This window comes from Malus domestica, chromosome 08 (genome assembly GCF_042453785.1).
Source record: "Malus domestica chromosome 08, GDT2T_hap1".
Classification (NCBI taxonomy): Eukaryota; Viridiplantae; Streptophyta; class Magnoliopsida; order Rosales; family Rosaceae; genus Malus; species Malus domestica.
Window position 1 is genome coordinate 31147006 of NC_091668.1, and position 16059 is coordinate 31163064.

At 40.5% G+C, this 16059-nt stretch overlaps 1 protein-coding gene across 1 annotated transcript; it reads left to right on the forward strand.

Annotated features, from left to right (window-relative positions):
• Positions 1-10817: 10817 nt before the first annotated feature.
• On the forward strand, positions 10818-11360 carry LOC139198179 (uncharacterized). The gene is made up of 2 exons (XM_070826448.1): positions 10818-10982; positions 11025-11360. The coding sequence occupies exons 1-2, from the start codon at positions 10818-10820 to the stop codon at positions 11358-11360; spliced, it is 501 nt and encodes a 166-aa protein (XP_070682549.1).
• The last annotated feature ends 4699 nt before the right edge of the window (positions 11361-16059 follow it).

Genomic DNA, 16059 nt, shown 5'->3' on the forward strand with positions numbered 1-16059 from the left:
GCTACATCAACCCAAACGGCTTCTTCCTTTCAGTTTTAACCTGTTGGTAAATGGCACACATACTCACATATTCGGCAATTTCTCTTTTCATACCCGGCCAATAATAAAATGGTCTAATGGTATGATACATCTTAGTGCCTCATAGATGCATCACATATGCCGAAATATATGCTTCATCCAAAATTTCTTTCTTTAATTCTGCATTATTCGGCACATATATCATGCTTTCTAGCATAAGCATACCATCAGATTCTCGAATCCTGAAATCTTTCTTTCTGCCTTGATTTCTTGCTTGAATTATTTCCTGGGTCTCTTCATCAATCATCTGAGCCTCAAGTACACTGTCAACTAAAATTGGCCTTACCTGAAAATTAGCAAGCAAGGCTTCTTCTCGATCTTCCACTCCCAACACTACTCCAGTGGATCTCAAATCTGCTAGAAGAGGAACATGACAATCATAGATGGCATTGAGTCTAGCTAGAGTCTTTCTACTAAATGCATCCGCCACTGCATTTGCACGACCAAGATGATACTCAATTGTGCAATCATAGTCACTAAGTAACTCAATCCATCTCCACTGACGAAGATTAAGATCTCTCTGAGTAAACAAATACTGAAGACTCTTATGATCAGTGAAGATCTTACATTTCTCACCATAAAGATAATGTCTCCAAATCTTCAAAGCAAAGATGATAGCTGCTAATTCCAAATCATGTGTAGGGTAATTCTTCTTATGAGGTTTCAACTGTCTCGAAGCATAAGCAATCACCCTACCATGTTGCATTATACACAACCCAAACCATTCAGAGAACCATCACTATAAACCTCATAATTACCGCTATCATCTGGAAGCGCTAGAATAGGAGCATGAGTGAGATAGTACTTCAACTGCTGAAAACTTTGCTCACATTTATTATCCCATTCAAACTTAACATCCTTTCGAGTCAACCTCGTCAATGGCAAAGCAATCACTGAAAAATCCTTAACGAACCGTCTATAATAGCCTGCTAAGCCAAGAAAACTCCATACCTCGGTGACGGTTCGAGGTTGTTCCCAATTCTCTACAGCTGCCACTTTCTGAGAATCCACTTGAATGCCTTGAGTAGAAATGACATGTCCCAAAAATGCCACTTGATTCAACCAAAATTCACATTTACTAAACTTAGCATATAGTTGGTGTTCCCTCAAACTGCTCAACACCAACTTCAGATGTCTAGCATGCTCAGCCTTAGACTTAGAGTATACCAGAATATCGTCAATGAAGACAATAACAAACATGTACAAATATGGTTGGAATACTCGATTCATTAAATCCATAAAAGTTGTTGGTGCATTAGTTAACCCGAATGGCATCACAAGAAACTCATAATGACCATATCGAGTCCTGAATGCGATTTTTGGGACATTTTCATTTTTAATCTTCAACTGATAGTATCCCGACCTCAAGTCAATCTTAGAAAATACGCAGGCACCTCTGAGTTGATCAAATAAATCATCTATACGAGGCAATGGATAACGGTTTTTAATGGTTACCCGATTCAATTGCCTGTAATCAATGCACAGCCTCAAAGTTTCATCTTTCTTCCTCACAAATAAAACTGGAGCTCCCCAAGGTGAAGTACTCGGCTGAATAAAACTTTTATCTACTAACTCTTGCAATTGGACTTTCAATTCCCTTAATTCAGCAAGAGCCATTCTATAAGGAGTTAAGGATATGGGATTCATACCTGGAAGTAGATCAATAACAAACTCCACCTCTCTATCTGGAGGCAATCCATGGAAATCCTCGGGGAATACATTCGGAAAATATCTGACCATACGAATATCCTTCACATTACTAGAAGCATCATCATTCAACACCACATGAGCCAAATATCTCTGACAACCTTTCGACAACAATCTCTTTGCTTTCATGGCTGAAATAATACCATGCCTCACCCCACTAGGCTCTCCTACAAATGTAACTTCAGGTAATCCAGGAAAATGAAATGTGACTGTCTTCCCATAACAATCTATCTTGGCACGATTATAGTGCAACCAATCAATGCCCAAAATCACATCAAAATCCATAATAACCAATGGCATAAGATTAGTCGACATAATAATATACTCTACTATCACTGGACATCCTGGATATACCCGATCCACAAAACATCTATCCCCTATAGGCATTGAAAATTCTAAATTATATCTTAGGAATGTAGGATGAGGTTGTGTCACTTGAGCAAATGTATGAGAAATAACAGAATGTGTAGCACCATAATCAATCAATACTCTAGCAAAATGACCAAGAATATTTAACGTACCCATGATTAAATCTGGATTATTCTGGGCATCTTGCAGTGACATGTTGTGGATATGTGCCTGGTTCTGCTGTCGTCCACCGCGACTTCTGTTGGCATGAACACCACGTCCCTGCCTATGCTGATCCGACTGCCTCGAAGATCCTGCACTACTAGCAGTAATCTCTCCCTGTTGGGGTTGTCCCCATTGGTACCACTGAGATCCTCCGGCTGAATGTGGCTGATAAGACATAGATCCTCCTTGATAATGAGGGTACCCACTCTGATACTGAGGATCCTGAGAGTACTGCTGTTGTCTTGAGATGTAGGGAGCGACGTCGCCCTGATAGTGGTAGACACTTCCTCGTCCAGTCTAAGTATAACCACCAGATCCTGAAGTGTGTTGGGTAGATGCAGGTGGTAGGAATGAAGGCTGCTGGGGTCTATGTTGACTCTGAAGGCATTGGGCAGCCCTATGACCCATCTGACCGCAAGTAAAACATTCATTGATGCCTCTCCTACACTCCCCAAAATGCCGATTATTACTCTTGCTGCATAAAGGAGCACCAAATCCACCTGAACCACCAAAATCTCTCTGTCTCTGGAACCTAGGGCCTCCAATGAATCACCACCTATCATCTGCATATTAGTACTCAATCCTCCACTAGAAGAGCTGGAACTGCCACCACTCCTCTTAAAGTTCTGGGTTTTGCGGGGTCCCTGAAATGCTTGCCATTTTCCTTTGTCATCTCGTCTCTAGCCCCCATTCTTTCCTTCATCATCCTCACTTTCACTAGGCATGTTCTCTGAGGCCTCAATCCTTAGTAGGATCTCATAAAACTCCTGGTAAGAGGCACAATGAGTCGATGTCGCTATGGAATGTCATTTCTTCTTAGTACCCAAATTGAAACGGTGAAACATCTCTACCTGATTAGCAGTAACCTCTGGATTATATCTTGACAGATCAGTAAACATCCTGTAATACTCATTAGCGAACATATTTCCTTGCCTCAGATGAGTAAACTTCTGTTTCTTATTATCGATATACGCAGGAGGAATGAACCTTTTTCGAAACAGCTCCTTAAACACCCCCCAGTCCACAATCTCTGCTAGGGTCAACTGGTAAGACTCCTGTGTCCACCAAGATGCAAGTTGTTCTCCCAAAAATCAGGTAGTCGTCTCGACCCACTTATCAGAAGAAAGACTCCCGTGACTCTGCATTACCTGAAAGGTCTTCTCAACATGATTCAGCCATTTTTCTGCCCCCTCATGACCTTCATTTCCAATGAAGTGAGTCAACTTCAGATTATGAGCTGTCTTAAGAGGTGTCCTCTGGGGAGTACAGAATGTTGTATGAATGGCAGAAACTATAGCTTCCCCTAATTTAGCAATATAAGGGAAACTCAATTCAGCTAATTGACGGGGCTCTCTACGAGGCGGCATAGTTCTGACATAAGACATCACAAGGATTATAACATTCAAGAATTATACATGACTGCTAAACATAGGCTCTGATACCAAACTGACACACCCCGACCGAGATCAAGACATGCTGGCCGTCATGTGAGAGTGACGTAGCCATGTGCACAGTGCGGAAGTGAAAAAGATAAGAAATATACGAATAATCAAAAACCAAAATTACTAGAGTGCACTACAAAACAGAAAGTGATAAGAGTTAGTTACAACAGTAAATACTTATATTCAGAGCATAAAAGTCTAGGTGCAGTCCAGTAGGACAAGTACTAGTTATACAGTACCAGGAATGTCCTACTATTATTTAGATAAGTCAGAACAGCCGACGTCCTCGAGCCACCAACAGCAAGCTAACTAAAAACCTGGAGGGGCGCAAAACATAAAACATGAGTGGGCAAAAACAAATGCTTTACAAAATCATTTCATTTATCAATATACTAACCTCTCGCTGTAAAACATGTATAATTTTCCCAGAATCAACATATAAGTATTTATATATATATATATATATATATATATATATATCTGAAGTTATAACAATTCAATTCATGCTTCACATAATCATATTCATGTGTATGCCATGCCAAAATATAACAAAGTAAACAATCCAGGTAAGAATGATTTCATAGAAATATGATATGTTAGCCGGAACCCCTGTGGTAGTCTGTACGGCTGAATTCATAGCTCAAAAGTCAATTTAGCCGGAGTCACAATAATGACCTATACGGCAATATACAACACATAAGTCGGAACCACTAAAAAGGGGTCTGTACGAAAAGATTGGTGTAATATAGTTATGCTCAATTCTATTCTCTCATAATAGCCAGGCGATGAATCGCTGATCACCTACGAGTCGGAACCATAAATAAAGTTTGTACGACAAAACTGTGCACTTAAGTTGGATCTAATATGAGCATATAGTGCGAGGGGTGACGTAAATAAACAGGCTTGTACTTCATATCTCTGGCTAAATCACAATCACCCTAGGTGCAGTTTTATGAGCTCAACATTATTCAATCACATATCACATCATCGATGATTCACATAATCAAACATAATTTACTTGAACTTACCAGTGCCTCCACAGCACCACATTTATATATATATATGCAGCCACGAAATGCATATTCAGAATATAAAATCATTTGGCATATTAATTCAAAGCATACATTCCTTAAAAATGCATTTCTGGGAAATATATCAAGTATATAAATATATACTGAAAACAAAAGCCCACTCACTGGTATGTCAACGGGTCGTAACCCCCGAGTCGCCCATGGATACGCTCGTCCTCGGGATAAGTCTCACCTATATGCGAATTAACTATAAAAACGTTATTTTAAAGCACATATACAAAACTAGCTAATAACTTCTCATACAAAGCTCAATTTTGGTATTTGAATATACCAACATGACCTACACAACCTCACGAACATTGTGATATTTTTAGAATAATTTTTTTGTGGCTCATGCGCCCTCACGCGCCGAGGAGGGCACGACCTCACGCGCATCACCTTCAACCTCCAGATGCCGGAACTGGCGTCGGATTTTGGGCAGACCTGTAACTGCCTATTTCTCGCTCATTTTTGCACCATTTTTCACGTAATTTATACCAAAATGAAGCTCTTAACTAGTAGAACACAATCATAGTACTCTAAAATTCTAAAAGTCACGGGATCTCATCGGAGAATTCCAAGAAAAACCGGCCAAACTTCATCCACACGATCCCGACGTCCAAAACCTTCAAACAAAGCACTCTGATCTTCCTTAAGACCTCACTAAGCTTCCTACAAGCTTCAAATTCCCAAAAACATCCATAATTACATGTGCATGAACAGTGCACAAATCGGGGGTTATGAAAAACTAGGGTTTTCGAAGGTATCCTTACCTGAAATGGGTACCAATCGACTCATCTAAGCTTCACGAACACAATGGTGCCAATTTTGACCACGATCCGTGAAGTTTCAAGGGTTTTGGGTGATTGTTCGTACTATTTCGAATGGGAGAAAGAGTGTGAGAATTCGAGAGAGATGAGATGGTATGGGAGAGAGAAAAGATAGAGTGTCTGTGTGTGGCCTAAGATTGGTCAACCACAAGAAATACCATAACTTAATCCTAATTGGTTCTAAACAATTAGGATTTAAGAATATTGACCCAAAACCACACTTAAACCACATTACACAACTAACGTCCAAAGGTATTTTCGCCAATTCACGCCATCCATAATTATATATTTGGGACGGGCTGTGACACCCCTGTTCCTCGTGTATTCCAATTCCAACCAAAACCCATAATTCAGATTCATGATTTTACTTCGATTTTGAATTTCATTAAAAAAAAAGCATAAACAAAGTTTACTCAGATGGTGCTTGGTCCTCTCGACGAGGGTTTTGCCATCCTCACCTTTCTTCCCCCTCCATTCTTGAGTCCATGCCGCACCCCACCATACACTTCTTTTTCTCTATCGCCATGCTATCACCCAGAACCACCATCCCACCCCGATGAATCCCGCCACAATTAAAGTCAGAGCCGCTAACATAGTCACCATCTCGGCAGCTATGATCTCGAAAGGTTAACGACGATGGTGCTCAGAAAGAAAATGGACATGGTTTGGGAGGTGGGCGTGGAGGTTTGGACAAGAAGAGATCGTTGTTGGTGAGAGAAGTTATCTTTGCACGCTACCGCAAAACTCTGGTTGAGAGGGTCAAGCACCACCTGGTAAGTTTCGTTTGTGCATTTTTTTAATGAAATTTGAATCGAAGCAAAAATTTTGAATCTGAATTGTGGGTTTTAGTTGATGACACGCCCCGACCCTGACATTTCCCGAATACCAGGATAGACACGTGCTGGCCGACACTTGAGGGTGACGAAAGCCATTAATTGATACAAAAGCTAAGAATAAGAAATAAATAAGAGTTATGAATTTAAAATACAATGAATTAAAATTTTAGGAACGTGCTCAGAGCATACAACTAACTAGAATTCTAAAAGAATTAATATAAAATTTAATAAATAATGGATGTGGGTCCTACACCGAGAGGACTCAAATATGCCAAAGCGAAGACGTTGACGTTGGGATCGTATGCCTCAATTCTAAATCCTGAAATGGGGCACAAAACAAGGGTGAGTGGACCAAGTTCATATATATACATAATACAAAAACAGTTATGAACATACTAACCTCCAGGTTTATATATAATGAAAACTACTAACATAATAAGTGATGGATTTAAATAAGACTCATAGCATGCCAAAAGTATCTCTAAAGTCATGTCGCAGAATAACATCGCGGAAATCAAAACAATAAACGTCTCATAGATCGTCTCGTAAATGCGGTGTGCTGCTAGAAAGATCACTGAATAAATATAACTCCCAGCCTAATGCCTGCTACATGGTCTCTGCGCCCATAGCTAGAGATTACCAACTCCAGGCCCAATGCCTGCTTTGTGTCCCTCAGCCCGTAGCTAGGGATTATTTCTCCTGGCCTAACTGCCAACACCAAATCCTCACCCCAGGCGGCATAGTGTCTACTAGGTACGTACAAATAGTTACGCCTCTCATAAATAACCACTTCATAATATAAAGTCATCCACCATCTATACTATAAAGAGGGGTTTCTAAAACATATTCTAGCATCCTATCGTCATCCATCAAATAGTCTACCAGTTCATGGTTTTTATAGAAAATACGATATTCCAAAATATAGCTCAATATAGGCCAACAGTTAATTCCTCACCAAAAACACGAGACGAAAATCAATATATTCAGTAAACAGGCTTAACATAAATCAAATCATAAACTCGTAGGCATGCTAATCATTTATGAAATTAAACTATAAAATCATGTAATTTTAGAAGGGGTCCACTCACAGTACTTCGCCGTCGAAAAGTCACGCAGCTAGCGAAAACAAAAACACCACTATAATTTCCCCTAAGCACATAAAGAGTCCAATAAATAAAACTATATAATAGCAATTGAATTTGGGAAAATGAACATTGGAAACGGATTCAAAACGTCGAATTACCCTAAGAAGGGTCCTGGATAAATTTCGTAAAATGTCAACAGAATATCCTTAGAATATTCCAAAGAATATTTCCTGGCAGAATATTCCACATAAAGGGTTTGGGTTTAGCTAATTAGGTGGGCTAGGTTTAAAGGAGAGGGCTTAGGGCCCTGGTTAAAGAAAGGCCCGAAGGCCTTAAGCCTAAGGGTTTTGGGTTTCTAGATAAAAAGACTTAGGGCTTTAGCTAATTTGGCCCAAAGGCCTTTAACTTAAAACAATTAATAAAATAAATAATAAAGTTTTGGGTTGGGCTCAGCAGGAAAGGCCTAAAGGGCTTGGGTTTGGTGGGTCGCCGGACCCAAGAATGAAGAAGGCCGGAATTCGGCCAAAAATCCACACCAAATTTAAACGGCCATAACTTTGTCAAAACTCCACAAAATCGAGTGATTCAAAAACGAAAGTTGTAGCCCTCGAAGAGACAAAGAGAATGGTGCCTCACACGACATCTAACTCGCCATAATTTGGTCGAAAAATGCCTCGAAATCCTCGGAGGTCGCCGGAAACTAGGTAAGATTCAAATGAGGATAACTTCTTCAATACTCAACGAAATTGAGTGAAACAAAAAGGAAAGTTGTAGTTCTCAGCGAGACGAAGAGATTTATACCTTGCACACTGGCCAACTCGCCGTGGCCGGAAACGGCCTCGAAAGTGGCGGTCTGCGTCACAGCTCGTGTACGGGACTTCATGGTTCGACTTCCAAGATGCCAAGACTATGGTTGAGTTCGTAGCGACAAGATAAAGACGATGGTGATGTTTGATGGTAAGAAAAGCCCTCGGAGGGGTTGAGATAAAGAGAGCCGAGAGAGTGTAAGGGAGAGTGAGGGAAAAGAGAGAAAGAGGAAGACTTTTTAGAAAAATAAAAGTAAAAAGGAAAGGGAACCAGGGGACAAAATAGGGGGGTGGGCCCCTTGGGCACACCATTTAAAACCCAAAAATCATTTTAAAAGCAAGATAATCTCAAACTTAGTGAAAATACAATTTAAATTAAGGGTGGGTGTAACAGTTGAATTGGAAATGCAGGAGGATGAAAGGTGTCGGAGGAGGTGCAAAGCTGTGGTTTTAGTGATGAAGGAAGGTATGAGGGGTATATGGAGGGTGAAGATGCGTGAGAGCATCTCCAAAGATAAATGTCAAATGTTAATTTGATGGTTGACGAGGCAATGTCAAATTTTCTCTTTTTTCAGTCGATATGTTTTTTGTGTTATAAATGATATTTGCAGGACACATTTTAAAAAGAAATCAATTAAAATAAATTTTCAAGATCTATAATTTGTGCATTAATGGGACCCACACAATAAAATAATTAAAAATTATTTGACATTGTTGCAGTCATATTTAGAATAGGAATGTGATTGTGTAAATCCTAGGAAATCTGGAAAAGTATCTTATATTCCTCTTAGGATTAGATTAATTATTAAATGTTGTAATCCTAAAAGGAAAGGTTTTACCATTTCTACTACTATAAATAAAGGCACAATGGAGTGAATCAAACACACCTCACAATTAAATCAATCTCTCTTCTCTCTAATAGTGGCCGGCCCCCTCTCTCTCTAAACCCTAGATCGTTCAATCAAATAGGCCTACAACACGTTATCAGCATGCTATTGCTAGAAGCTACGGAATTGAAGCATCGTAGAAGAAGGCTATCATCCACCAAATTCAAAGGCTTAAAATAAAAGAAGATATTTGAAACGTCCACGAAGCACGAAAACATTCCCCATGATGCATGAACCCCTCTATGTTTATATTTTCCCTTCAATATATATATTGTATATGTTTATATATTTGTTTCATGCATCGCACAATTAAATTGTTATGTAGAATTTGTGAGTCAAATTATATAAAATAAATTAGAAGCATATTTAGGGTTTTCCTAAACCCTATGGGATTTTGAAAAAAAAAAGAAAAGGGATTTTGAACATAATTTGGCACCACCCTTGCAGCACAACACTAGCAGCAACCCTCTGGGCTTTGCTGCACCTAAATGGATCTCTAGGCCTTTGGCCTGCTTGTGTGGAATAGGCATGCAGCCCTAGCTCCCTATCTGTGAAGGCTTGTAGCTTTCCTGAACCTAAACCAAACCCACAACAAGCTTTGCTTGTTGGGTTCTTATCCCGCACACACCCAGACCCGCAGACCTGCTACTTCTGGTGCCAGCCCACTTGATTGGGCCTTGTTTCCTTGCGGCCCACAACAAAGGATGCCAGCCTATGTGGTTGGGCTCCCATACACATGCACACGTCAGCCCACGGGGTTGGGTTTGTCCACCCATGTATCACTCATAAGGCCAGCCTCTGCTGGGCCTTATCCCATGCACTCCTTCGGCCCAAGTATGACACCCAGCTGCAGCTAGGGCTTTTCCTGCCCACCCCGTGGCCTGCAACCACCACCCAAGGCTTTTTTGGGCCTTGCCTCTTACATTAGGCACCCAACCCGAGCCCTATTATGTTTTAGGGCTTTTTTTTTACCCACATGCTATTATTTTAGCATCTAAATAAATGAACTCGTATGTTAAATTTATTTAGCTTCTACAATCGACCCCGTATGGCCCGATTTATTGAATTAATTAAAAGTGACCTGCAATCCATTAATATGATAATGAATCCAAAATTATTGACTTGAAGATCACTTTTGGACATTAACAATTCAATAATTTATTTTAATACTTTGAACCGTCACATAATTTCGTAGTAACGAAGCTCTCACACTTGAGTGCCGAAGAACCTCAAATCCACTACACTTAGTTAGTATATTGCATTATGAGTTTTTTGCAGGAACCTTTCATTATGAACTAATTGTTCATAAAACTAAATTGAACCTGTAGTTTCAAATTTAGTGTCTTTGAAACCTGACGTTTTCATTCAAAACATACCACATGAAACCCGTAGTTTTCATGCATAAATTAAACCACTACATGTCTATAGAACTTGTATGTTCTACGATATATGTCTATGGCTTACCATATGACTAATCACGTTTTCTCCCTCCATTTTAGGGACATGTCGAACTTGAACAAGCTCGATTTCTCCGCTCTAGAAGTCTCTGGAAGAAACTATCTAAAGTGGGTTCAAGACGTGAAGCTTCATCTCACTGCAAATGGTATTAGAGCCACCATCGAGGCACCTATAGCTGACAAACCTGTTGACGAAGCTCAAAAGGCTACTGTAATGATCTTCATCTGAAGACACATTCATGATGCACTGCAGATTGAGTATCTCGCTGAGGAGGACCCACGCACCCTCTGGCTTGCTTTGGCCAACCGTTTCGATCACCAGAAAGACATATACTTGCCTGAAGCAAAACACGACTGGCAACATCTTTGCTTCCAGAACTTTAAGTTCGTGAATGAATATAACTCTAAAGTTTGTAGAATCCATTCTCTGTTGAAATTCTGCAAAGTGGAACTAACCGAATCAGATTTCCTAGAGAATACCTATTCGACCTTCCATGCCACCAATATTGTCCTGCAGCAACAATATAGGGCACATAAATTCACCAAGTTTTCGGATTTGATCTCTGTTTTACTTCTCATTGAAAATTAGAACCAGTTTTTTATGAAGAATCATCAAGCTCGACCCACTGGCTCGAACGTCGCGCCTGAAGCGCATGAGACCTATTCTAGCAGCCATAAACAAGGAAAGAACCATCGTGGCCGTGGCAATGGGTAGCAAGCCCAACCACGAGCCCAATGTCAATAGAGTGCCGCACTTAAAGGAAGAAATTTGACCCAGCAGCGTCCACCACTAACCCCTAAGGTCCTAAACTTCAAGAAAAATGGCAAAGCTCTCGTTCAGGCTGCTTCTACTGAACTGGACATGTGTTATCATTATAGATCAAGGGATCATTAGTCATGCATATCTGGGCTTCCCCTGAGGCTATTGCCAAATATCATTCTCGTCGTGAGTCTAACTTTGCACATGTGGATCATCCAGAAGATGCAACTACATCAATGGAGATATCAGATTTCCAGAAGGCGTCAACATCTATGGATGAATAAATTAGACATGTATTTAGGGAGTTTACCCCTAGTGGCCGGCCCTACCCCCCTATTTTGCCAGGTTTATGGTTTAATTTTGAACAATTTTTCTAAGTATTTAGAATAATTTGTTTGGTTTTGGTTTGTTCTGAATTATGGATTGTTATTTGAATGGATATTATTTTCTCGAATTGCTTAATTGAATAAATGGACTTATATTTATACATGTGACCAATTCAATCAATTTATTTCTAAGTATGTCTAATGGGGAAGTTAGTTGTTTGGCAGATAGTGCAACCACGTACACCATTTTGCTTGAACGACACTATTTTACTAACTTCATACCCAAGAAAGCTCATTTGACAACTCTCTCAGGCTCATCCAACCTGATTGAAGGATACGGAAAGGTACGTATCATGTTGTCTAATGGTACAATTCTGACCATTAAGGAGGCACTCTATTCTCCACGTTCCGAAAGAACGTTGCTGAGTTTTACAGATATTCGAGATAATCAATATCATCTTGAAACCACTGAAGATCATGGTTCTGAATTTCTTTGTATCACTTCGTATGTATATGGCCAGAAGCATATTCACGAGAACTTGGAACGCTTGCCGAGTGGGTTGTACATCACAACCATTCGCGACATAGAAGCCCACATTGTGGCCGGCCCTATGCCTGAGTTCCCGGACACTTTGTTTCTTTGGCATGATCGTTTGGGACATCCTGGACGTGACATGATGTGCCGTATCCTCAAATCTTCACACGGGCATAAGTTACATCCCTATGTTGGACTCCCACCATGCAAATCGTGTTCTTTAGGGAAGTTGAATACTAAACCCTTATATACAAAGATTATTCACGACCCACCTAAATTTCTTCAAAGGATTCAAGGGGACATTTGTGGACCAATCCAACCAACATGCGGACCATTTAGATACTTTATGGTGTTTGTTGATGCATCGACACGATGGTCACATGTTTGCTTGTTGTCTATACGCAACGCCGCGTTTGCTAAACTCCTAGCTCAAATCATTAAGCTAAAGGCTCACCACCCTGATTATCCGATCAAGTCGATCCGACTGGATAACGCTGGAGAGTTTACGTCACAGACTTTTGACGATTATTGCATGTCAGTAGGGATTAATGTGGAACATTATGTGCCCTATGTTCACACCCAAAACGGCCTGGCAGAAGCTTTCATAAAGAGCATTCAATTGATAGCTTGGACTTTCATTATGAGAACCAAATTACCGGTATCTGCCTAGGGCTATGCAATATTGCATGTATCTATGTTGGTCCGTCTGAGGCCAACCGCTACCCAACCATATTCACCCTTACAGTTGGTCACTGGATACGAATTTGACGTCTCACACTTACGGGTGTTTGGGTGCGCCATTTATGTGCCATAGCGCTGTCGCTACGTACCAAAATGGGTCCTCAGAGAAAAATGGGAATCTATGTTGGTTATGATTCACCATCAATTGTTCGCTACTTAAAACTCTTGACAGGAAATCTCCTTACCGCACGTTTTGCGGATTGTGACTTTAATGAGACAATTTTTCCGTCGTTAGGGGGAGATAAGCATGCTGACATTCCTGTAGAACGCCACGAATTGTCGTCGTATGCTCTCATTATGTCTCATTTAGATCCCCGCACTGCCCAGTCTGAAACTGAAGTGCGTCAAATTATAGATCTTCAGAGCATTGCTCAAAGTATGCATGATGTTTTTAATGATCTAGCAAAGGTGACAAGATCACACATACCCGCTGCAAACACACCTGTAAAGATAGATGTACCCCGTGTACTTCAACAACCCGCCTAGGAAGGCTGGACCGTCCCCGAAGATGGGGAGGCCGCACCCTCCACGCGGCAAGGTATATTGGCGGTTAGCCAATCATCTGCTCCGACCCTGAAGCGGACCCCTTAGTTCAAATGATTCATAACCCCAGAAAAGGAAAATGGCACCAACTAGTAACCTTAGTTTGAATCTGACCGTTGCCCACTCATCCGTTCCAACGCATGAGGTTATTCTAGATTACAGTGATGCTTCAAACGAAACATGTCGGCCTCCCGAGAATCGTGAAATTTCGGTCCACTACACAGTATTGGATGAGGTTTGGAATATGAATGAGATGATCATCGACGATGCATTCTCGTACTCAGTAGCTACTGATATCATGCTTAGCGATGACATTGAACCACGTTCATTCGATGAATGCCAACGTAGAACCGATTGGTCAAACTGGAAACAAGCAATCCAGGTCGAGCTCGATTCACTCGTGAAACGTAAGGTATTTGGACCTATCGTTCTTACAGCACGACGCGTGAAGCTCGTTGGCTACAATTGGGTTTTCATGAGGAAACGTAATGAGAAGAATGAAATAGTGCGATACAAAGCATGCATTGTAGCGTAAGGCTTCTCTCAGCGTCTAGGGATTGATTACGCGGAGACGTATTCCCCCATAATGGACGTTATAACATTCCATTACCTAATCTGATTACGAGGAGACATATTCCCCCGTAATGGACGTTATAACGTTCCGCTACCTAATCAGTTTGGTAGTTTTCGAAAAACTGAATATGCAGCTTATGGACGTGGTAAACGCGTATCTTTATGGGGATCTAGATACGGAAATTTATATGAAAGTTCCAGAAGGACTTCCATTGACTGGCTCAAATAGTTCTAGACCACAGAACACTCTCTTAATTAGGTTGAAGAGGTCATTCTACAAATTAAAACAATCCGGGCAGATGTGGTATAACTGTCTGAGTGAATATTTGACAAGTCAGGGTTATGTGAACCATGAACTATGCCCATGCGTGTTCATAAAGAAGTCACATTCCAGATTTGCAATCGTTGCAGTTTATGTCGATGACATGAACCTCATTGGGATTCCCGCAGAGCTTAAGGAAATTGCTACACACTTGAAATCGAAATTTGAGATGAAGGATCTTGAGAAAAGTTGATACTATCTCGGCCTGGAGATCGAGCATTGTTCGGATGAAATCCTAGTACATCAATCAAACTACATCCAAAAGCTGTTACGACGTTTTAATGAACATAAAGCGAAGCCTTCGAGTACACCCATGGTCGTTCAAACTCTAGATGCTAAACGAGATCCATTCCGTCCAAAAGATGATAAGGAAGAGATTTTGGAACCCGAAGTTCCTTACCTAAGTGCAATTAGGGCTTTATTGTACTTGGCTCAGTGCACTAGACCTGACATCTCTTCGATGTGAATCTATTGGCTATATACATCAATGCACCCACACGCAGGCACTGGAATGGTGTTAAAGACATTTTCCACTACCTCAAAGGTACCACGGATTTGGGTTTATTTTATACCCGTAAATCTCCAAGTGTTGCCGCCCTTTATGGCCCTCGGATTGATTCTCGCCTTGTTGGTTAAGCAGATGCTGGATATCTGTCTGACCATGCTGAGATTCTCACCTGCATGAAGCATCGCATAAGTGCTTTTGGCTAAGAGAAGTTATGGAACATATTTGAAGCACTAGTGGTCTTACATCAGTCGTTGACCTTCCTACGACGATCTTTGAAGACAATGCAGCATGTATCGAGCAATTGAAGAAGGGATACATCAAGGGAGACAACACCAAGCACATAGCGCCGAAGTTCTTTTACTCACACCAGCAGCAGCAGCATCAGAACATTGAAGTCAAGCAAATCCGTTCCTAAGACAACCTGGTCAATCTCTCTTCTCTCTAATAGTGGTCGACCCCCTCTCTCTCTAAATCCTAGATCGTTCAATCAAATAGGCCTACAACAGACATCACATTTTTTCATATGTCAAATTTGACATATAAAAACTCATATGTCAATCCAATTGGAACTTACTCCTACCTTCAAATTTGACTACATGACATTCCACTTAAGATTTGACATCTCATTTCGAGATGGTTTGGTTGGGGTGGGCCCCACTCATTTTTATTTAATATTTTGACAAAAAATTTAAATTGATTTTATTTTATAATTTTATTTTCTTATCTACGTGGTCTTCTACGTCATAAAAATATGGACCCTACATTTGCCACGTCATCATTAACAACCAATTTGACGGATTAATTAACGAAGGTCTGATATTGCAACAAATTCATAAGTTGAGGTATGACATTGCAATGTTTAAAATATGAGGTATGAAATTATGGTGCGATCCATAGTTGGGGTAGTTAAATGTAATTTACCCTTGATGTTATAATGGATCAAGTATGACAATGTGCTACCATAATAATTTGGTTTGAAG

Coding starts and splice junctions, on each gene's coding strand:
- LOC139198179 (XM_070826448.1), top strand. CDS start 10,818: ATGTCGAACTTGAACAAGCTCGATTTCTCCGCTCTAGAAGTCTCTGGA. Junction 10,983..11,024: donor ACGAAGCTCAAAAGGCTACT/GTAATGATCTTC, acceptor GATGCACTGCAG/ATTGAGTATCTCGCTGAGGA.